Here is a 24,205-nt window from a genome sequence, read left to right on the forward strand (position 1 = left end):
TCTGCTACATACAAATATTTGAGTTACATATTGTCACGTGCATGCAGCGTGCATCTCAGGGTGCTTGTTTTTTTTAACATGAATCGTTCAACCATCAGCGCACAAGGACAAGATCAAGGAAAGTGTTCGTTTTATACTGTGCCAGCTATAGCCAGCTGTGTTAGTATCCCTGTCTCTAGACAATGTTTGTTGGACTTATGAACAAATTGTACTTATGAACAAGTTTCCAGAACTGAACTCATTTGTATGTAGGGGACTGAGTGAGAGGACTGAGATGGAGTGATTTAAAGCTCAACACAGAGATCACAGTTTAACAAGTTGAAACTTTTCTATGTGTGCTTCTTTCCCTCAGGTACAGGGTTCATCAGCACAGTCGAGGGACACCATTCTCTCCTGTCCATTTTCAAAAACTCCATCAAACGGTTATGGCCCTGATGCCTATGGACAGTGTGTCTGCCAAAGCGCTTCCCACCCTCACACCCAGAACCTGCTCATGCAGTCCTCTCACACCTCACTACCCCTGCAGTGTAAGCAGGACGACATCAGGAGTGTTCCATGTAGCCAGGACATCATGTGTGCTGGCTGGACAGATGTCCACACTCACTCTCTAATCTCAATGGCAACAGAAGAATTTCATCCAGCAAGCACGTATCCTTCGACCGCCCGTTCGGCAAGTTCCTTCTCCTTCACAATCCCGAGATTCCGGATAAACGTAGACACTTTAGTGGGAGCCAGAGAGACGGATGTAGACACGGGACAAGCAGTCATCAGCAGATCTGTAGATCTTTCTGTGGTCTCTGCTTACCTGCTTCCACAAACACAAATAACACCAAGATCTAGAGTCTCACAGCCTCTGTCGGAGCCTCCGCAGTTCAGCACATCATCTCTTAAACCCTCAAATAAACCAGCATCACTTTCAGCAGGTGTGTGTCCTCTTCAGGCCAGTACAAAGTGGAACAGAGACAAGAGTCAGAGCAGAGACTCAGAAATAACAGAAGACTGCGCAGAGGAGGACAAACAGGAGTTCTTTATCTGAGGATCCGATCGCTGGATAATGAATTCCACATTTATCTTCAGTCAACACTTCATCCCCTTTAGGGTTAAGGTGGATCCGGGGACCAATGCACAGGATGCACGTGAGCGGAGGACGGGTGGAAAGAAAAAGAGTCAATTCAGTCTGTTTTTAAAAATCTTTGAAAATCTTTGAACGGCATGCTGGTGTAGTGGTTAGCGCTGTCGCATTACACCTCCAGGGTCCGGGTTCAATTCCCGGCTAGGTTTCATTCCCGTCTCTGTGTGCATGGAGTTTGAATGTTCTCCTTGTGCTTGGTGGGTTTCCTCAGGGTACTCTGGTTTCTTCCCACAGTCCAAAGACCTGCAGATTAGGCTAATTGGTGTTCCCAAATTGCCCATAGTGTGTGAATGAGTGTGTGTATGTGTGTGTGCCCTGCCATGGACTGGCTCCCTGTCCAGGGTGTACCCCGCCTCGTGTCCTAAGTCTCCTGGGATAGGCTCTAGATCCCCGCGACCCTGAATACAGAATAAAGTGGTATAGAAGACGAGTGAGTGTAAAAAGCTTTATAATCTGCAGTGTAACAGGACGTCTGCTGATTAATGCATGGAAGGGTTAAATTGTTATGGAGGTCGACTGGAGGTCTGGATATTACAGGTATATTATATATAAAATTATTTAAACCATCACTGGCTGTAAAATATCTGCATTATAATTATTGTTTCTTTATAACTAGGAACAAGCTAACACATGTGTATTTGTATTCAGGTGGTTCTGATGCAGCGTTATGTATGTGTGTGTTTGTATGTGTGTGTTTGTATGTGTGTGTGTCTTGGATAAAAAGGAAAAAACAACTGACTTTTTTGTTTTTTTTCCCATGGAAACAAAGAGGAAGTTAAAAAGGAATCAGATGTGCTCATACATCAGTGTTTTATTTGAGCTTAAAGCTAACAGTAAATATAATGTCCTGTAAATACACAATGCAATGAAACTTTATTGCAAATTAGATAAGACTAAAGAGGATAAAAACCAGAAATATTTTAAATAAATTACATATAAGTAGTGAAAGATGTTAATATATTTTTAAATTAAACTCTATGCTAAACATGTACCGGTGCAGGCAGAAGTGTACTCACACTCATCAGGACATTAAACTGGTCTGTTTCAGGGGCAAAATGATTGTTATGGAAGAAAACTCCAAGAATTTGGTGCACGTTTTAATTTGTTTGGGGTTTCTTGAGATCAACACAGCATCAGAATTATATATACAGCACTCCTAATAATTTACTGTATATATACACACACTACCGTTCAAAAGTTTTAGAACACTTTCTAACTCCATGATGGTTCCTGAATTTTATTTCTTTTTACATTGTAAAGGCTGAAGGCGTCCAAAAAATGCATTAATCTCCTTTGAACAGTTAATGGTGAGATGTTTCTGCTACTTCTGCTCTGTAAAGACTTCATGACGCCTCTAATCTGAGGTGCTGTTAATTGTCCATTTTTCAGGCTGATAACTCTAAATGAACTTCTGGTCTGCGGCAGAGGTAGGTTTTGGTCTCGCCCTCCTGGGACGGCCTTCATGAGAGCCAGTTTCATTATGGTGCTTGACGGATTTTGCAAATGCACTTGACAATACTGTTCTTGCAAGAACTATTACAGAAAGGCTGACCTCTGTGTCTTAAAATAACAATTAACTGTTGTTTTTCTTGTTGTTATGTAATGACCTAATTCCATATGTGTTATTTTATAGTTTTGAAATCCCTAGTATTGTTGTAGAATGTAGAAAATAAATCACCAGGAGTTCTGGGGTTCTCCACCATCTTCATGGTTACAGTTTTCCTCCAGAAGGCTTTTTCTTCGTCCGTGTGGTCAGCTATAAACTTTAGTCAAGCATGAAGGTGTGGATTTTGGAGCAGGGGCTTTTTACTGGACGTGAGTCTTTCAGTCCCTGGTGATGTGAAACTGGCCTGGCTGTAGACAGTGACACTGGCGTCCCAGCAGCTTCCAGGTCGTGACAGGCTCTCTGTCTCCATTACCTCCTCAGATTTGCACCTTTACCTCAGAGAGAAGCCATTAACAACAGTCTTGACTAAAATAAATAGGCTTTCAGCCTGGACTTAAATTTGACACTGTGCCTGAGACATTGCGCATTCAGGCAGGACAAATAAAGGACCCACTGTCCAGTAAATGTCAAAGTGATTGGCAAGGGTATTTTATAAGGAACACTACACTATTACTAGGTATGACCTCCCTGTGCTCTAAAGCAGCCTCTCTTCTCTGGGACATGGACGCTACAAGATTTTAGAAACACTTTTTTTATTCCTGGCGATTCTTCAGGTGCCGGTTCACGATGTCCCGATGTTCTCCCACTTCCTAAATGCGTCCTAATGGATTCAGAACTAATTGTCGTCTTCATGAAACCTGTGTGACTTTCAAAATAATAGCAGTGCGGAGTTCAATTAGAGAGGTCCTTATTTAAGGATAAATGCAGAAAAGGTTGTCCTGTGCATTTCCCTCTAAAAATCTGAGTAAAATGGGTCGTCCAGAAACTGTTTGAAAGAACAGCGTATGTAAAAAATGATTAGAGATAAAAACATAGAAAGAAGTGCAGAAAATGATGGACTGCTCTGCTAAAATGATACCAAGTTATTTTTAAACTTTAAAATGGAGACCAAAACCAGAAAGACATGAAAGAAAACGGAAAACTACCATTCGAATGGATCAAAGAATAACAAAATTGACAAAGACTCAGCCAATGATCAGTTCCAGCATGGTCAAAGAACATCTAAAGTTACCTGTGAGTGCCGTTACTATTAGAAGACGGCTATGTGAAGCCAAGCTATCAGCAAGGAGCCCCGCAAAGTCCCATTGTTGAGGTTACAGTTCACCAAAGAACACATTGACTGGCCTAAAGAGAAATGGGACAATATTTTGTGGACTGATGAAAGCAAGATTGTCCTTTGTGGGTCGAGAGGCCGCAGACACTGAATTCAAGCCACAGTACACTGTGAAGACGGTGAAGCATGGAGGGACAAGCATCATGATATGGGGAAGCTTCTCGTACTGTGGTGTTGGGCCTATTTATCACATTATAGGGATCATGGATCAATTTGAGTCCATCAGAATACTTTTTTTAAAAAAACGTTTAATGTTATGGAGTGGCAGCCCAATCCCCAGACCCTAATCCAATAGAAAAGTTGTGGCCTGACATTAAAAATGTTGTTTCTGAACCAAAACCAAGAAATGCAGAGGAATTGTGGCCTGTAGTACAAACACACACACACACACACACACATATATATATATAGATATATATATAGATATATATAGATATATATATAGATATATAGATATAAAGGACACAGATGTGAAGCAGTTCTCAGAAAGCAGGTTATACTGTACAACTAAATATTAGTTCAGAGATGCACAAGAAAGATTAAACTTCAAGCATTTTTGTTTAAATGGTGAATTCGTCACTTGATTAATTTAAAGAGATAAATGACGACACTGCTATTTTTTGGAACAGACTAATATTTGTTTTTCCTCACTTACATTAAACTAATAATCCATTTAGCACATTTTTCTTCATGTTGTGATTCAGAGTAGAACGTGCAGGAAGTCCAATGCATTTATGTGATTTAAATTAAAAGTTATTATATGAATATGAAGCTTTACTCACTTTTTTCAACACACTGCTATTTTTTAACACAACTGTACGTCATGAAGCTGGAATGAACCAAGTGATGCACATTCCCATGTTAGTATCAAGAAGCCAGGACACAATGCAGGTTGGGATCATGGATTAATGATGCTGGTGCCAAAGTCACAAAAAAAAGTTTATGTATCAAAACCATCTTTTTTTCTTTCTTCAACTGTAAAGTTTACCTGCCCACAGCCGTGCTCTCAGCTGAGAGAATAGTTATAGTTATAGTACAGTATTTACAGTAGTCATCTGCACTGGTGGTGTATTCTTGTCCACCACAATGTTTGAAAGTGCTACAGAGTGATTATGGGAGGTACTGCAACCATTCTGTCAGATTAAACTAGTCCGTAGGTGCGTTTCAAACGGCCTGAAGTACCCTGCGAAGTACACTTAACAGAGTGTTCAGCCATGTGAACCGCAGCAAGTGACAATGTTCAGTTCAAAGGGAACTGCGAACAGTGTAGGGAACAAGTGAACAACAGGTGTTCCCTTCACCAGAAAAGGGAATAAAAAATTTCCCATGAGTCATTGCATCTCGCCGGAGCATGAAAAAAATGGAGATTTAAAAAGGATTAAATAAAAAAAATCCTTAGTTATTATAATGTCCTCAGTATGAAATATCCACAGCAGCAGCGACAGGTATACAAGGTGCTTTTGTTACCATGGTAACGCACTGAGGAAGTGACGTCATCACTGGTCCCTCGTGCAAAAAAGGTTGAAGACCACTGTCCTAGACGACTGCTATGTGAAAACAATCCTCAAACCAGCCCATCGTTCAAAAACAACCATGCCATATTCAGAATCACAGACCACATTTTCCCCATTGTGTGAAGTTTACCTGGATCTGCTGCCTCGTATCTCCATGATATTATATTCAGTCCTCACCACTGACCCATTTAGAGAACTGCATGAAAGAGTTCGTTTAAAGGGACCTTATAAAAATCACATGGAATTGTAAATGTAAATTGTAAAAACGCACCAGCCACACACCCATTTACCCCAGGTGAAGACCGAACAGGACGGTCTGCTGTTTAAAAAGCATTTATCTGTTCTTACATTAAAACACAGTGTACAGTAGTTGTGGTTTAGACCACAGGAGCCGTGTGTCAGTGGAGTCAGAACACCATCTACAGGCTTCAGGACGTTTTCACACGCGCAGTGGCCCTGTTTTAGAAACCACCTGCAGTGTGAAGTGTAAACAGACGACCACCACATTCGCCGGTTTGCTAAAATATTTAATTCCACAAAGAGTAATGCAATAATAATCATGTTAGTAAAAACTTTTAAAAATTTTATGATATTTTAGGGGAAGTCGATCCTGACAGCATGGATAAGTCATCTAAAACATTTTTATGACTGTTCATTATTTTAAATTGCTAAATAATGATTTTCTTGGACCTTCAACCCTGTAACACACAAGCTTGTTTCTGTAGTCCATTCACTACTCTAATGGCGGAACGTCTTTCACATTTTATCATACAAAGAACTCACAAATAAAGTCAAACTCAGTGTTCAACCTTTAATAATAGCAAAAAAGCAGAAAATGTAGAATTCACAATGTTGTAAAAAGCCAAATTTTCTGAAACCTATACAGAGTAAAAACACACAAAATGTACTGTTTGATTATCCAAATATGTTGCGAGTTATTCCAGCTGCGTAAAAAAAAGCAAACCTGCAACACCAAGTTTTCCCCCACAATCCAATACACCCCCTGCAGTTTGCTTGACAGGAGATTAAGGCCATCATTAGTTTAATTCTTCAGCTGTGTATCTGTAAGAGCTTGTTTAAACAAACGTCTGGGTTATGATGTCATCTCAGGAAACCATTCTCTGTATGCTGGTGACTGACTGCCGTTCTCACATCTTTAGACAGGTCTGTTCTGTCATCAGTGCCATGATAATTTAAATGGGAAAAAAATTATTACACTCCTGGAATTTAGGCCTGTGATCTTTGGATGTCCGTGTCACTATGTAACAACAACAGAACGACAAGCAGAACATGGAAACCTTTCAGAGGTGATTAATGTATGAGGAACAGAACTATAGCTGTCCACAGTCTACAATGGTTATCTTCTTGCTTGGTTCCCCTTTTTTAGAGCCCAGCGCTCCCATCTGCTTCACCACGTCCATGCCTTCTGTGACTATGCCGAAAGCAACGTGTTTGAAGTCCAAGTGCTCAGTTTTATTTAACGTGATGAAAAACTGAGAGTTGTTTGTGTCTCTGCCACGATTGGCCATGGACAGGATGCCTGGTCCAGTGTGGCGCACATTGAAGTTCTCGTCCTCGAAATTGTCCCCGTAGATGCACTTTCCACCTGTGCCATCCTGGTTGATTATATCACCACCCTGACCAAACACAAAGCACAAGTGACATAAGCGGTGCATGGATTTACTCAGTTTAATTAGTTACTGGGAGGAGGGAGTAAAAGGTAACCATGTCAGTAACGAGTCTGATCGGTCTGAACAAACTAATTTGAAATTTTAATTAAAATCATCTTGCGGATTGAAGCTGAAGTGAAACATTCAATAAACAAGAGCCAGTTTCTGTTTTAACTAAGAGGCAAATAAACACCAAGTCATGAACGCAGCGATTAAGATTTTGTCTTTCTTCATTAGTAAGTCAATTATGTAATGCTTTTTCTCTTTTCTACCTATAATTCAGGGGGACAGTAAAGGGTGGTGAATACTTATGCATTTACTTGTCTCACTACGTACTTATCCCCCCCACCCCTTTTCCTCTCAGTCTCGGCCAGTTCACAGAAGTTTTTAGAAGACAAGGTGCCACTTAAGAGCCCTTTTAACATTACTTTTCCCCCTTCAGATAATTATTGATTAATTAAATGTTGATGTGCCTGAACCTCACTGATTACTAGACCACAAATGAAAGTTTACCTGACACATGAAGTTAGGAATGATCCGGTGGAAAACTGAATTCCGGTAGCCAAATCCTCTCTCTCCAGTGCACAAAGCTCTGAAGTTTTCTGCAGTTTTAGGGACGATGTTGGCAAAAAGCTCCATCGTGATCTTGCCGATTGGCTCGCCTTCAACAGCTATGGTGAAAAACACTAACGGGTTGTTGGAAGGTTCTGATGCTGCAGATGGCTCCGATACTGCAGAAGCCCGGGCAGGGTGCTCCTGAGACAGGCGGCTCTGACAATCTGTAAAGATTTTCCTGAAGGATTCCGCGGGCTCAGGGTACTTGAATTTGGCAGCGAACTGCTCCACCTTGGCGTCGCCCTCTGTTGCAAGAAAAATGTAAACAACCAAAAGGCTGAAGGTTAAAATTTAAACTAGATAACAGACTAAAGAAAAATATTCAGCAAGTCCCCGACTTACGAACATCCGAGTAACAAACAGACCGCGGATCTGCAAACATTCGTAGATGCGAACAAATCTTACACTGCACAAAATGTCTAAAATCCGGTAAATTGTGCGCGCGTGCGGGAGAAATAAGTCGCCCGGTTTTAATGAACCAGTCCGAGAGCACGATAATAAAAATTTAAAAAAAATTTCATCCTGTAAAGCTGTCCTGATGGTGAATAATCCTAATTTCGGAAAATCCTCCACAAGACAGAAATTGGGATTATGTCAGCTCTGATCCAAAATGGTGACACGTAGTAAACACCATGTAGTGCTGTCCCCCCCCCCGATGTCATCCCAGGCTGCCTTTAAATGAGGTCAGCTGACACCGTTGCGTCGCCGGATTCCACTCGCGATTTGGAGGCACAGTCTCGCAAGAGTATAACCAAAAAACTCCAAATCTGTGTTTTTGTTTATATATATATATATATATATATATATATATATATATATATATAGTACTCCTGGAACAGAACTGGTTCGTAAGTCAGGGACACCTGTACAGTACATCTTTGCATACTCTCACCTGCATAGTCGTTAGCCATCCACACCAGAGCGTTAGCAGAGGTGCTCAGGGGTTTCAGCTCGATGTCCTGGGTGATGGTGTGGTTAGCGCACACCTTTAAAACCTGTTCACGCCTCATTAGGACACGGTAGTACTTTTTCACGGGGTGAAAGAGGATCTTCAGATCACCAACTCCGCGCTCTTTCCACTGGTCCAAATCACGATCCCACCTAAACAGTTTTGTCCTCTGCTTAAAAAGAACCTCCTCATCTTCCTCACCAGACTTCACTTCCACCTGAGAGCAGAAAACACACAAGGAAGTTACTACCATATAGATATTTAATTGCAACACGACAAAAAGTAGAATTTAGTATTTAGGCAATGTCCTCATTCATCAGTCTCTGAAAATGATAAAATAATCCCATGCTAAATCAGATTGAACCTTAAACTTACCCTTTTCACTGAACAGAAGCACTAACACAGCTACATTTTTACTGATCCAGAGTGCGAATAATCTGAAGGTTTAATCCATACAATAATTTAAGTATTAAGCACACCTCAGGTAAGGAGACAATGGGCTCAAAGTGAATCTCATTGTTGGAGACATCGCCATCGTTGCCCTCGTCGTCATCATCCTCGTTTTGGGAAGCTGTTGGTTTTGGAATGCTGCTAAAGACTGGTGTTCCAGCATCGATCCAGGAGAATTTCGAATCTTAATAGGAAATAAATTAATGAATTAATTAGTAAAAAAAGAGTTTCTGGGTTAAAGATTTTGAGACCCAAGACTAGTAGATATTATATCTAATTAATATGATATACTAATATGTCTTTAGCGCTGAACACATTACGACTATATATGATGCAGCATTTCCATCTGTACATCTTTAGGCAGACGAGTCAAAGCGTTCAGTGCAGACCATTAACATGCCGTCCAGAATGTTGCCAACAATGTTGTGTGACATGGCACTAAATATGTCTAAATACTAAAAAACTTATTTACTCTAGGTCATGGCAAAGAGTAAATAAGTTTATTTATTTAAAACTTGAGATTATATTTCTAATATTTATTGCAGCTTATTGATGTTATGACCATTGGTTTTATTTGCCTGTTATTTAATGCAAGGTGGTAAAATTAAACCTTTTGCTCCTGTTGTTTAATAAAAATAAAAAAAAAACAGCCCTGTAATAACTCAATAATTATCCATATTGACTGAAAAATACAGAATTAGGAATTTAATAAAACTCCACCTTTTTTTCCAAAGGAAAATTCTGCAGAATTCTTCGCCAAGTCTGCAAATGAACATGTACTGGAAAGAACTGGAAAAGAAAAAGGGGCGTCTGTGGAAGGGGAGAGAGAGAGAGAATCAAACATCAGAGCCATAAAGTGTCATGTTATAATACTGATGAAATTCTCACACACCTTCAACCTTTCGAGTGTGTTTATACATTGGGCATGGATTTGGTTGTGAAAATCAGCCGTCCAAAAACAAGCATGTGACTACAAGCACTGCTGATTAGTTAAAAACATTTAAGCAAACAAGTCCTGTCTTTGCTTTAGCGTGTAACTAATGTTAGGAATGATGTAACACTAGTTCATGTAGACCACACTGTGTAGAGATCATGATCAGGGGTGTTATTACACACACACACACACACACACACACACACACACACACACACACACACACACACACACACACCAGTTTATCTTTTCATAAACATTAATTCTATCACATCTCCTCTCTTTACTTCACACCTAAAGATTACCCAACACCAACCCCACACATCCCTCTCAGGTTAGGGTCAATGCTTTATTTCTTGTAAATGATGTTTACCTTGAGCAGTGTTTGAGTCAGGTGGTGTTTCAGTGTCGTGGGTCTTTGTGGAGAGGTCAATAGGACAGCCCTTATCAGCTGCAGCTGGCCGCTCAGAGGAGCTCACACTGGAGCTCTCCTGCCTGTTTATTTCACTCTGAAACAAGAGATATTATAAATTTATGATATAAAGCCTAGTGAGAAATAGATCAGGGCGATCCCTCACAGAGCAACAAAGCACAAACAAATCAACACCATCACATGTACTGCTTTCTAGGATTAATTAATGCTTTTTGACAAATTTTATTCTGCATCTTAAATTATGATTTATTTATTTTTTTTGCTAAATTAGAGACTTGTGAATATGACTTTAAATGTGTTTAAACCAAGCATGATACTGTACACGATATGGCAAAAAGTATGTGGACAGCCTCCAAAGCATTATAACCCGTGTGTCAATTTGATACATTTGATATTGTTCAAACATTTGGAGTAAAGAAGAATGATGATGATGATGATATTGTATTTTGAGGTGAATGGTAATTTCCATATATCTATATATACATCTATCTATCTATATCAGTACGATACTTAAGAGAACTTAGATTGGTAATAAAGTAAAAAAGATTATTTTTAAACACAGTAAATCTGCTTTACATTTGTAGTTACCACTTTGTGACACTCACCTGAGCTTGCTGGACTTTTTGTAGCTCTGTTGCAAAGTCCTCTGTCCTGTCAGGCTCCGTGTCCGTATCAGTACTAACATCACAGAAGAATGTAAAGGGCAGCTGGAGGCTCTTGGCCTTTCTCTCCTCCTCCAGTGTGGGCTTCTTCTCCCAGACAAGTACACACTCCGGTTCATCTGTAACTACGCTGGCTTGAGCTGCAAGACATCATGCACTTACTGTATGCGACACACAACCTAGTATAAAAACACAGTGAAAGCTCGGATTGCAAGTAACGCAGTTCCCGAATGTTCCGCTTGTATGTGACAAGTACATTTAGGCATTTGGCAGACGCTCTTATCCAGAGCGACTTACATTTTTATCTCATTATACATCTGAGCAGTTGAGGGTTAAGAGCCGCGCTCAAGGGCCCAACAGTGGCAACTTGGTGGGTGTGGGGTTTGAACCTGGGATCTTCTGAACCGCGGTCCAATGCCTTAACCACTGAGCTACCCCTGGCCCAATAAAATTTGAAGCTCTAAGATCCAACCATGCAAAAGATTTTTTTTTGTTGCCATTTTTCAAGTGGTCTTAAACTTTTGATCAGGACTAATATATATATATCCATCACACACTATACTATATACACACACATTATATATATATATATATATATAAAATAAAGTGTGTTTAATTTTAAGTATTAAATTTTTTGTTCAATAAAGATGTATCCCTAAGTTATCCACCATCATTTTGTGGTTTTTGTAAAGTATCGGTTCAGGCGTCGTTTTAAAAGTATCGATTTGGCACCAGTATCGGAAAAAACCCAAACGATATCCATCTCTACAGATGAATGGAGTTAAATACAAGGAACTCCTTCATGAATCCTTCCGAGAGATGAAGGGAGACCTCAGGTGAATGTTCAGCTGAGTGCACTGCAACAGGCCAAAGCAACACTCAAGTTCATAAACATCCTTCTGTGGCCGAGACAAAAGCAGGACATGAACGGCATACAGCATCTGTGTGTAGAGCTGAAGAGCAAATAATGCTGCTTCCCATCCAGTCCGATTGAGGATATACTACGAGTGAAACCGGCCTGTGGTGCAAAGCTTGTATGGACTCGTCTATCCAGCAGGTGGTGATGGTGCAGGAGAAATGAGTTGCCCTCACCGGTTACAATAAATCTGCCTGGGAGCATGATGACAGAAAATGTCTGCCCTGTAAAGCTGTCCTAATTGTGACAACCTCTAAGACCAAAAAAAAACGGAGTATGGGATTTCCCTCGTGGTTTTACATTTGATATGTGTGAGATTAATTTCCTTAGGCACAGTTACAGTTTTTGGCCACAGAATGGCAGTGTGGGAAAAGTTGACAGAGATCTAGTCAAGTGGATTGGTATGCTTTACATTGTATATTTCACATCAAAGGTGTACAAGACTCACTTTGTCCCAGACTTATGAACAAGTTCCGTTCCAGAAGTCGGATTTGTTCGTAAGACATGGACTACCTGTATACAGTACATGGAATTAACTGAGTGTACATGATGCTAATGCAGACAGGATGTCTGTCATTTAAACTTTAAATAATAAACATAATGCCATTTCACAGACTATGCATTAGTCCTGGTTTTATTGATGTGTTAATCAGAACTCTGTGTTGTGGTTTGTTACCCAGTGAATTGAGAAACTCAGACTATAACTGAACAGAACTTTTTAATGAACTTTACTATTAATCTATTTATTAATTAATTTATTAATTAATTTATTGATCAACTAATACATCAAATCAAGAAAAAAAAAAAAAAAAAAAAAAAAACTTACCAGGACAATCAAGATAGAGTTTTCCCTTCAGATCTCTCACAGCAGTCTCATAATCCTCATCTGCATAGTAGATACAGGTTGAGGTCATTAGAAATAAGATAATCTTAATGTAGACAGTAATAAACACTTAGGTAATAGATCTGAGTTTTATGATTAATTGGCTTTTACATGGATGTTGGTGTTAAAGTTAACAAATGGAACTGATATTGTACGTGAAATTCTGTTGTAATCTCATGTAGAATAAAGTTAATCAGGAACTATGAGACAGAACACAAAAGCCCAATCCCAATTCTATTTTCTACCCCTTTCCCTACCCCTCGCCCCTTCCCCTTGTCCCTTAAAACGAAGTGGAAAGGGGAAGGGTTAAATTATTTCCCCTAAGAAATGGGACACCACTCCAACACTGTTATACGTCATCATACGTGTCCGTTCATTCACATGTACACATACAGTATGGCCGTAAACAAAACAAACACTGCGTTATCAAAAGCTCGGCAAACTGCCGTGCTACTGAACTTTTATATTAGTTTGTATCATGTAGTAAAGTGTATATGACATAAAAATATATTTTTGTAATATTGCGCAATCGGCGCTATCCGCTAGCAAACTTTAGCGGTTTTTTTGCAAACGTTTTTTTTACAAAACATCACCATAAACACGAACACAAGACTAAAATTAATATACATATGATGAAAACTTGTCATAAAAATCCTTATTAATGGCAAAAATTCGTTAAATTTACGGGTCTGCTTGCTCGAGGGAGCGGCCATCTTGAAAATTTCGTTAGCCCTTCGTTTGAAGTGAGGTCCCGAAAAATCTTCGTTTGGAGAGCTATCTGGCCCCTCCCTTACCCCTACCCCTCCAACCAAAAGAGAAATGAGACACCCCTACCCCTTCACGTGAACGCGCCAAACGGACGGGTAGGGCTAAGTGTAGGGGTAAGGCGTAGAATTGGGATTGGGCTCAAGTCTTACCATCATCCTCATCATCAGTCACATATCCTGGTTTATTTTTATAAATAAAGAATGTTGGTGGCAGCATTAGCTTTCGAGCAAGTTCTGCCTGCTCCTTAGTTGGTCGTTGTTCAAACACAATTTCAAAATCAGAGTCATCACTGCTCTCAGCACTCCTTACATCATCATGGGTGTTAGAATGTACTAAAAGGGACAAAAAAACAAGAATTAAACCATAATTCTCTAGGATAACAGCAAAAAATTATGCATTTAAGCAGGTTCTTGTTAAAAAAATGTTAAACCTATACATATAATATAACTGAAGTGAGCGTTTCTTTAAATAATATGATATATATATATATATATTTTAGATATATATATATTTGCAAAAGAATTAATTTGGGGGTGATGCGAGATGAGTAATGGAGCACATCGAAATGGTTTTGGGCATTTGTTTATTTCGCAACACGCAAAAATAACTTTTTTTAAATGGGGTTTTCACAGGTGTATTTGGTCAAGTTTGAGGCAACATAGAGGCTTTGTTTTATAGTCCCACACGAAAAGAAGACATGCTAGTTTGAAGTTTAAATGGAAAACACCCTTATATTATTATAACTAAAAAAAAAGTCTACTTGACAAAAATCATTAGTTCATCTCAAAACTCAACAGATAGCGCTGTACATTTTTAAAAACCTGCTTATGAGTGTGCGATTAAATTCCATGCGAACTAAGTCATGGGCACAGCTAGGAAAAAACTTTTTAAAAGTTAAAAAGTCACACGCTTTAAAAATTACAACACAGCTCTGATTGTTCAATGACTTTGTAATAGAAAACTAAAGAGACACCAAATCATATAGTTATAGAACAAAAGTCACACATCACAGACTATAATGAACATACTGCAATTTATAGATTTTCTTTTTGTTTTTTTTTACAAGAATCACCTGGACAGAGACATTATCACATCCAAAGTGTCCACTTTAATGTCTCTCATGTTTGCTGTCTATGATTAAGTAAGCATTAAAATTTACTATTAGACCAGCTAAAAGTGTAACACTTAAGAATCCATTATTATAATTTTACACACACACGTACATTACACATGCATGATAATCTTTCATGCACTTCACCAAAAAAACACCACTATTGAGTGTGTTTAGAAATATGTACACATGATTAATAAACACCAACTAAGGCTTTAGGATACATCAGTAGAGTGAAGACTCAATGTAACTACATCACAATGGACGTACAACTGTTTAACGCTGTTCACTTTACAAACTCTCATCATGAACAGGAAAGTCACGGTAACGTTGGGCTTTCAAACATCTCTTTTAACTGGTTCTGGGGCCGAACAAAAATTAATTATAGCACAAGTTTTAAATCATTTTGGGTTTTCTGAAATCAACACAGGGTCAAAAATATACACACCCCTAATTAAATGATTAATTTAGTGTGCTGAAGGTAATAAATGTCTTCATTTCCCGGGCCAAGGGCTCTAAACTCTCTAAAGTGATAATGGGCTTCAGCTCGCAGTTTGTTCTGAGCAACATAGAAAATGTGTGTAACAGCACTGGTTCTGCTGGCCAACACATAGTACAATGGAAAAGTCCGAGGAGATCAGAGGGAAAGGAGTCAATGGGACAGGAGTCCAGAGCAGATCTGATTTACAGGAACGACTCTCAAAGCCATTTTGCAGTTTTAACATCAGCTCAAACTATTGTGCCCAAGTACAAGTTTTGGGGAGATGTAGGTGTCACGAACAACCATGGTACTGCAGCTCTGCTATGAACTGGAAGCTGCTTTAACAGTCTCACTGTCCACAGTTAAGCCAGCTTTACATTACCATTGACTAAAAGAAAGAAGCCCCTGATTGCAAACCCAGATTTCCAAGCCTAATTAAAGTTTGCAGCTGAGCACAAAAACAAAAAAAAACCTTCTAGACAAGAACATTGCCCATAGGTAAGTTCTGAAAAGTTAAAGTCAGCTTCTTTCTTGGTTAGCAGCCCACAGTTCCAACAGGATGACAACCAAACACACATCAGAGCTGGGTGGAGAATGGGTAGAGCAGGGTAACATCAGGGTTTTAGAGGTTCAAACGGATACAAAAACATTTACTAAAAAAATTATAAAATAATTTGAAGACCTAGTCTTAGGTTCAGGTATGGGCCAGCAGCCAATAAATGTAATTGTAGTCTACCAAAATTTTACTGACTTCTGACAGAAGGGGCTCAGAGACGTCTAACCAGGTATCAAAGGATCCGCATGTCTGTGTGTCACTGAATTGGATCTTGTGTGATCTTTCCGACATTGGGTTTTATAGGTAACCTTGTTTTAATAACAATCGTGCCAACGCTGCAAACACCAATGAAAGTTAATACACAAAACAAGCAGGATAATTAGAAAATGTGTGATATCAGTCTGATTTCAAACGCATGCATGTTATTATAAACACACGTTCTGGTTATTATTATTATTCTTTATCCAGGGTTAAGGAGGTCAACACGGGCTCGCTGGTGACAGGAGTGTCCCGTCTATCAAACAACAACAACGTGCAGTGGAAAAATACCTTGAAGTTCAAACGGGGTAGCTGAGGTGCACGTCCAAAAAGCCATAGGGTTATCTTTAAAAAGCCTAAAATCCAACCCTAAAAAACAGTGGGTTTCAGGTGAGACGCTTTGTGTCTCAGATATCTGAGACACACCGAGTCTGACCGCTCCAGCCAGACAAAACTCACTTCAGTAACTACTTAAAGCAAAGCTAGGCATCTTTTTACAATCAAAATTTATACAAACTCCAGAATATTGGCACTCTTCAAATAACGGAGTAAATCATGTGATTGAGTGAGACTTAACCAAATCAGAGTGAACACCTTTAAGCCACAAGGGGACTGACAACACATACAATTTGAAACAGCGTAAATAAAATTCTAAAATTTTTATAATCAAGGTCAGGAAATAATGGCTGGTTTTCCATAAGTCTCATAATAGAAAATCTTGCAATAACTATGTGAAAGTAATTTTTATACTGCACTTTTCACTGTTGTCACTAAGATCATTTTAACGTGTGCCTGTTTTTTTTTTAGTGTGCCAATGACTGAAAATCTTGAAATTTTTTGTTAACTACAAAATGTACAGATATGATGTACGTAGGAGTTTCACTCGGGTCAGATCACCAACAGCTCCCATAATGAACACCAAATTTTCATAATCCATAAAGACGACTCCGGTCTACTGCTCCCGGTCTCGGTTTATTGCTTCAGTGGTCAGAATTGTGTTAAGAAAAAACAGACAAAAAAACACCGCTTGTCATTATAAACCCGTCTTCTGCATGCAGTTTTTCACTGATTTGCATTTGGTGACGCCCACAAAAATACATAAAAGGCAAAATTCACGAAAGTGCAACAGACTTTCAAGTCAGAGTAATTATAAATTATGTCTACATAAATAAAATGCAACAGCATAACACGGGGAAAAAAAAAAAAAATATATATATATATATATATATATATATATATAAAAAAAATATAAAGTCACCATATGGACATGAAGCACCCGAATTACGGTGTAAAACTAATTGTTTTAGTCAGAGTGAAGTTTCATGGTGATGGTCTTGTTCATGTCTGATGCAGGAGGGTCCACAGAAGGTGAACCATGTACAGAGTACATGTCCACTATTACACAGTGGCATTCTAACTCAATTTTTAAATTGTGGTTTATTTTATTTAGTCGTCTTTATGTTTTTCTTAATTTATATTTAATTAGTTTATGCCATTAAGATAAAAAAAACTAGGTTTTATGAACATCTATATTTTTGTGTATCTATATATAAATTCACAAGGATTTTAAACTTGGTGTGATCTATGAATCACAGTTATAGATGCACAGTAACTCAACGCAGTGTGATTTGGAGTTTACCAATCAAGCTTCACACTAATTAGTCTTCTTTGTGTAAATTGACACACACTCAGGGACACAAAAGGGTTTTTAACAAATAACCAAAAATAAATAAATAAATAAATCAGCTTAAGTGAGATAAAAAAAAAAAAAAAATTTATCTAGGGGATCTGATCTTGATTTTTTTTTCTTGTTTTATATACAGGAATGTGCTTTGTAATAACTCATTTTGTTTATGATAAACTTTAAATAACAGGCAAAACGATGATATTTTTTGACTTGTTATTAATACTATGAATATTTCAACCCATAACACCTTTGTTATAGGTTGAAGCCCATAACCAGTGTTACACAGGTGTGGTCTGAAAGAATAATTACCAACTGGCCAAATGTCCCAAAACAGAACAGATTCAGAGAACACATGGACTCAATAGGCACTAATGAATTAAACATTATTAAACATTATAAATACAAGCTAAAACCTCGGTAGTGATTAGTTTTTTTGACAAAAAAAAATAAAGATTATAAGGCTTTAATCTTAGTTAAAATCTTACCTCTTTCCTGCACCTTGAACAGGGGTGTCGTCTGTCTTTCTGGTGTTTTGAAGCTTAAAGCGCTGACTGATGTCGGATCTGCAGCTTCTGTAGCTGGACTGGAAACCATCTGTTTAGACATTTCTGGGCTTTCAAATATTTTCTGCACATTGTTTGGTCCAAAGACAAACTTGGGTGGAGAAACCCAAGAGATTTTAGAGGTGTTAGGAGAACCGAGAGACTCTGGAGACGCATGACTGACTTCAGAAGGTTGTTCAGACTTTTCCCTAGTTGTTTCCTCAAGCACCTCAAGAGCAGCTTTACCACACAGAGCTTTGGGAGAGGTCAAAACTTCACTAGTTGAAGCAGATGCAAGAAGCGTTTTCTTTTCCTGCGCATCCTTGGCACTCTCAAAAGATTCTTTGAAAGAATTTGCAGTCTCCTGCAATTTAAAGCGCACAGCCAACTGCTCAACTTTTACTTCTCCTTCAGCAAAGTCAGGAGCACTCCAAATCCATGCCTTTTCTGCTCCCTTCATTGGCTCAAGCTTCATATCGGAGGTTATCCAGTGGTTTGCACACAATTTAAGGACCTGGTCACGTCTCATCACAAGCCTTGTGCGCTTTGACTCGTAGTTTTGTAGAATTTTGATGTCTCCTATACCTCTTTCCTTCCACTGGTTGAGGTCTTTATCGTAGCGATACAGCTTGGCTCTGTGACTGAACACCACCTGCTCGTTCTCTTCTCCATTCACAGGCTCAACCATGTCAGGCATCGGCACGACTGGTTCAAAGTACTGGCCATCTCTGTCCTCTTCTTGACTCGCCTCCTGTTCGTCATCCGGTCCGCTGGACGCTACACTATGATTCAGCTTAGCTGGGGATTTTGAGGGACTAAGAATAGGCTGGAAGCTGAAACTAAACGCAGAGGATGATTCTCCAAAACGGAACAAATTTTTTTGCAGTGGACTGCTCGCTAGGGGAGAAGCATAGACAGACGTGTCGACACTTTCATCATGGGCATCTTCTTGCAAATCATAATTATCCCATTCCAGAGTGGGTCCAGTGCTTTCGTCTTGGTGTTTGACTCCAGAGATATCGTTTGCTGTGGTAATGTTGCTTTCCTCATTCTTGCCTTTCATTCCGTCGTTAGTCAAGAATGACTTGAGGTCCTTAAGACCAGATTTCATTTCCTCGGCTTTTTGTATGAGACTTGCGGTTCGGCCTGAATCAGTCAGCTTATGAGGGGTCTGTAGAGGAATGTCCAACAGCAGTTTTTGACACTCCTCAAATTTTTGCTTAAACTCCTCCGCAAGTTCTGGGGTTTTAAACTTGGCAGCCAACTGTTCTAACTTGGGATCTCCGTCTGAAAAGTCATTTGCTAACCAAAGCCAGGCTCGATCTGAGCCAGAAAGGGGCTTTAAGTTCATTGTAGTAGTTATCCAGTGATTAGCACACACCTTCAGCACCTGCTCTCGTCTCATCAGAACCCTAAGCCTCCCATTTTGACTGTTTTTTAAAAGTTTTAGGTTTCCAACACCCCGTTCTTTCCACTGATTAGTATCATTATCGAACCTGAAAAGTTTCACACGTATTGTGTACAGGCATTCCTCACTCTCTTCCCCTGTAATAAGGTCAACTTTCTCAGGCATCTTAACCACAGGTTCAAACTGAATATCGTCATTTTCTTCTGTTTTATACATATCCTCCTCTTCTTGTTCAATGGAGTGGTCTCCCTTTTGGCCTTGCACAAATGAGGTAAAAAGTTGCTCGCCAGCCCCTTTAAAGCCTTTAAAGCTGGGATCCTTCTCGCCAAATTGGAAATTACCTTCCGAAGACTTTGCCAAGTCTGCAAAACTGAACGCATTCTGCTTTCCTGTAAACAGTGGACAGTCTTCGTTGGCAATTTTACTTACAGGCTGGACAGATGAAGAGGGTACCTCTGCTTCTTTTTCTCTGTGCTGTTCTGCAATGTTTTTCAGAAACACTGAGGCAGATTCACTGCCTCTGGTGGCTGGCTTTGATTCAGACCCCTTAAGACCAAATTTGAATCCAGAGCTTGAACCTGGCACAGAAAAAGAGAATTTTGAACTGCCTGAAGAGGTTTCGACTTGAGTTGTTGCTGGTGTGTCTTTCTTAGTCTGACCAAACTTAAAAGCACTAGCCTTTAAGCCAGCTGTACTTGCAGGGTTGGCTTGACCATCAGCACTGAAGCTAAAGGAAGAAGGTGCGGTTGCAGCCTTAGTCCTGGTTGCATTGGGATTTGGTTTCCGGCAGGACACGCATTGACTGGCTGTGATCTCATTTCTAACTAGACAACCATCACAATCCCACTGCATTCCACTTTTTCGGCTGCTACATGGAGAATTACAAGAAACGCACACTGCTGCAGCTGCCTCATTCCTGACCAGGCAGGTATCACAATCCCATTGACCTGCTTTTTTGGCAAACTTGTCAAGTCCAGAGCCACGTGAGGGGACAGAGCTTGCAGGTGGTTTGGTAGATTCTGGAGCAGCAGTGGAACTGAATGCGAAACTTGGAACACTTGAGCTGCTGACTTTTTGGATGGAGGAATTTGAACCTTGCTGCGATTTTACTTCAGCTGAACTAGATGACTCTGTTCCAAACTTAAAGGAAAAAGGAATTTGGGATCCAAAAGCCTTGAAGCTGGCTTCACCACTGGGATCCTTAGTATTTCCACCAAGTCCAAAATTAAACGCTGTCGCTGATGAAGTAGGAGCAGGACCACTTTTAAATCCCTCAGCTGGTTTAACTTCAGGTTTTGAATCACCACAAGGATTGGGGTTGCAACAAGCAGCACATTCTTTAGACGTGGATTTATTTCTCACACAGCAGACACTACAGTCCCATTCACCTTCCTTCTTTGCGAAAAGCGTTTTCAGGTCAGCGTTTTTGCTGGTTTCCACAATTATAGAAGGCTTAGAATCATTTCCCTTCAATTGACTTGGAATTTGCAAATTGACAGACGGTTTGGTGGGTTCTGGAGCAATAGCGGGTTTATTAGTTTGACATGCAACACAGCTGCTCGCAGAGGCCTCGTTCCTCACTGCACATGTGGAACAATCCCACTGTCCTGGTTTCTTATCAAACTGAGAGCCAAATCCAGACCCAAATGAAAAGCTTGAAACATTTGCAGATTTTGCATCACCCTGACTGGATGGAGTAGCAGCTGACTGCGATCCAAACGTAAAGGAAAAAGGAATTTGGGATCCAAAAGCCTTAAAGCTGGCTTCACCACTGGGATCCTTAGTATTTCCACCAAGTCCAAAATTAAATGCTGCCGCTGATGAAGTAGTAGCAGAAGCACCTTTAAATCCCTCAGGTGGTTTACGTTCAGGTTTTGAATCCGCACAAGGATTGGGGTTGCAACAAGCAGCACATTCTTTAGATGTGGATTTATTTCTTATACAGCAGACACTACAGTCCCATTCACCTTCCTTCTTAGCGAAAAGCGTTTTCAGGTCAGTGTTTTTGCCAGAGTCCACGGAAGGCTTGGGGTCATTTTCTTTCAGTTGACCTTGCAATTTGGGATGTTTCAGAATAGCTCTCTGAGCTTCCTCAAATTTTTGTTTGAAAATTGCAGCTTCATCTGCTGTCTTAAAGCGAATAGCCAGCTGTTCTGTCTTTGGCATTTCATCAGCGTAATCCATAGCATACCACACCCATGATTTATCAGAGCCAGCGTTTGGTTTTAGAACCATGTCTGTAGTGATGTAGTGATTTGCACATATTTTCAAAACTTGTTCTCTCCTCATCAGCAATCGATATTTACCGGATGTTTTGTGCTTGAGGATTTTTAAAGATCCGACGCCTCTCTCTTTCCATTCTTTTGTTTCTGCCTCAAAACGGAACAATTTTGCTCTGTTGCAGAACATTTCTTCTTCTTCCTCTTCCCCAGTTTTTACGTCAATCTTATTGGGCAGAGGAACAATGGGCTCAAAATGCGGACCATCCTCATCCTCTTCAATGTGAGTGCTGTCATCACTTTCAACATACTTCTCATCGTTTTCCTCCCCAGTCACTGACTTGGGTACAGATTTTCCAAAAAGACTCGTATTACCCTGAGCCCCATCGACAAAAGAAAACGCATTTTTACTCCCAAAAGTAAAGACACTGCTGGATGCCGGGTCTTGTGACTGCGACTTTACGGCTGAATGGCCTTCAGCTCTGGGATGAATATCTGAAGTCAGAAGCCCCAAAAGGCTTTCATTCTTGTTTTTCATTTCTGCAGATGAGAAAGTAAAGTCACCATCATTAGACTTAAAATTTGAATTAAACTTGAAAGCAGCCGGTGTTGGGGTCATTTGGGAGGCAGCTTCAGGCCGAATTTTAGAAGATTCAACAGCAATTTGCTGGGCAAAGCTAATTTTCACATCCCCTGGCTTGCCCTCACTGCTCTTACCGGACTGGGCGTGTATGACGGGCGGCTTAGTGAAGTACCCAGGCTCCGGCAACACTGGATTGGTAGAGGGCTGAGAAACATTATGGCTGCCGTATTCTTCATTGTACGGAGACAGTAAGCTTGTAGCTGGTGACTCAAACCTGATACCAGAGGTACCAAAAACCTGATCCTGAGGGTACATGCATGCTGCTGTTTGAAGAGGAGGCGTGTGTGTTGGTTGCTGATAAGCATACATATGCGGCTGTGGGAGACGATTCATTCCATACACGGGTGCCTACGAGAAAGATGTGTTACAGGAATGCTTCAGTTTTTTTAACCTCACTTCTACCTACAACATGAACAATAGGGGGGAAAGCTTTTACATCTAACTATTATTTATGATGTCTATCACAAGTTAAAATACAGAACTTTATGAATCGAATTTGTAATCTTTAAGACTTTGACAGGGAGAACTTATGTCTCAGCAACACTAAGCAAGCCAAATTTCCCAAAACTAATTCTGGTTTGATGAGATATCCAAATGGGTTTGTAAGTAATAACAAAGGCACATTGGGGTTTAATTTAAGGTCACTTATAGCTTAAATTCATTATAGCTTTACTAATTTGGTGTGTTTAACCACATAATGTGGAAAAAAACAATGATCATTAAATCACGGACAATCCTCCTACCTTGGACGGTGTTACGTTAGCCGCAGTGCGAAGAAGGTACTGCGAGTTATACGCAGGCGACTGGTTGTAGTACACTGAAGGGCCCGTGGTGGCAACTAAGAAAACCAAAAAAGTCAAATGAAGGGTTATGTTGTTTGTATGTAGCACCTCGATCCAGAAGGAACGCTGTTTTATTTCACTGTGTACTGAACTGTATATGGTTGAAATGACAATAATAGCCTACTTGACACGACATGTGTAACGCATTTATACTGACCTGTAAGTGGCACTCCGTGAAATGACTGCGCTGCTGAAAAGGGCTCCGGAAATGCATCTGCTGCATAATTCCCTCCATACACTCTGTGAAACGGGGACTCTGTTGATGCAGACGAGTTGTGTCTGAGATCATGAACTTCATTCTGCAAAACAAACAGGAACATGCCCTGTATGAGACATTTTTATAACATTATCTTACATTTTAACGCGGCCTTGACCAGTAATATTCGGTTCTTAGTTTTCAGTTGAACACACTCTCCTTTAACATTCTCCACAAGTAGGCATCAGGTGGTGTATGATCGGAGGAATGAGTTGGGTACAGAAAGGAATTGTTCTGCAACCTTTTTCAAACTCGGTCCCCATTTTAATGACCACTTCAGTATGAGCGGAAATAATAATCACCAATCAATACTTTTTCCTCCGTCGACAGACCCATTTTTAACAACTCAACATCACAACTTCCTTTTCACTACTGGGAACACGCGTGTTGTGGAGCTTTGCCCCATCAGCAAACAGACATGCGCGTCAGAGATGCTAGAGTTTCAGTACTGTATATTTTGGCGCATACTGTATTTAATTTTTTCAAAGATTTCAAT

The 24,205-nt window shown here is 39.9% G+C and overlaps 2 protein-coding genes across 4 annotated transcripts in view; one reads left to right on the top strand and one right to left on the bottom strand.

The window, feature by feature from the left end:
• The window catches only part of LOC128523996 (protein FAM124A), an 8,727-nt gene extending 7,115 nt beyond the window's left edge, over positions 1-1,612 (top strand). The window contains exon 3 of the mRNA XM_053496259.1: positions 353-1,612. Within this exon, the coding sequence (XP_053352234.1) occupies positions 353-1,036 (684 nt within the window). The 3' untranslated portion in view covers positions 1,037-1,612. The remainder of the gene's footprint in view (positions 1-352) is intronic.
• A 4,611-nt stretch (positions 1,613-6,223) lies between these two features.
• Positions 6,224-24,205, bottom strand: part of ranbp2 (RAN binding protein 2) — a 38,139-nt gene continuing 20,157 nt past the window's right edge. Inside the window, exons 17-29 of one of the 3 annotated variants that reach the window (XM_053496955.1) lie at positions 23,611-23,752; positions 23,355-23,449; positions 18,285-22,959; positions 16,404-16,481; positions 13,856-14,038; positions 12,882-12,941; positions 11,083-11,279; positions 10,418-10,553; positions 9,831-9,920; positions 9,140-9,294; positions 8,604-8,877; positions 7,610-7,956; positions 6,224-7,063 (exon numbers count right to left, since the gene is read on the bottom strand). In XM_053496955.1, the coding sequence (XP_053352930.1) occupies positions 6,758-7,063; positions 7,610-7,956; positions 8,604-8,877; positions 9,140-9,294; positions 9,831-9,920; positions 10,418-10,553; positions 11,083-11,279; positions 12,882-12,941; positions 13,856-14,038; positions 16,404-16,481; positions 18,285-22,959; positions 23,355-23,449; positions 23,611-23,752 (6,738 nt within the window). In that variant the 3' untranslated portion in view covers positions 6,224-6,757. The remainder of the gene's footprint in view (positions 7,064-7,609; positions 7,957-8,603; positions 8,878-9,139; positions 9,295-9,830; positions 9,921-10,417; positions 10,554-11,082; positions 11,280-12,881; positions 12,942-13,855; positions 14,039-16,403; positions 16,482-18,284; positions 22,960-23,354; positions 23,450-23,610; positions 23,753-24,205) is intronic. The other 2 variants (XM_053496954.1, XM_053496953.1) reach the window with 2 other exon arrangements.

Source organism: Clarias gariepinus, chromosome 5 (genome assembly GCF_024256425.1).
Source record: "Clarias gariepinus isolate MV-2021 ecotype Netherlands chromosome 5, CGAR_prim_01v2, whole genome shotgun sequence".
Taxonomy (NCBI): Eukaryota; Metazoa; Chordata; class Actinopteri; order Siluriformes; family Clariidae; genus Clarias; species Clarias gariepinus.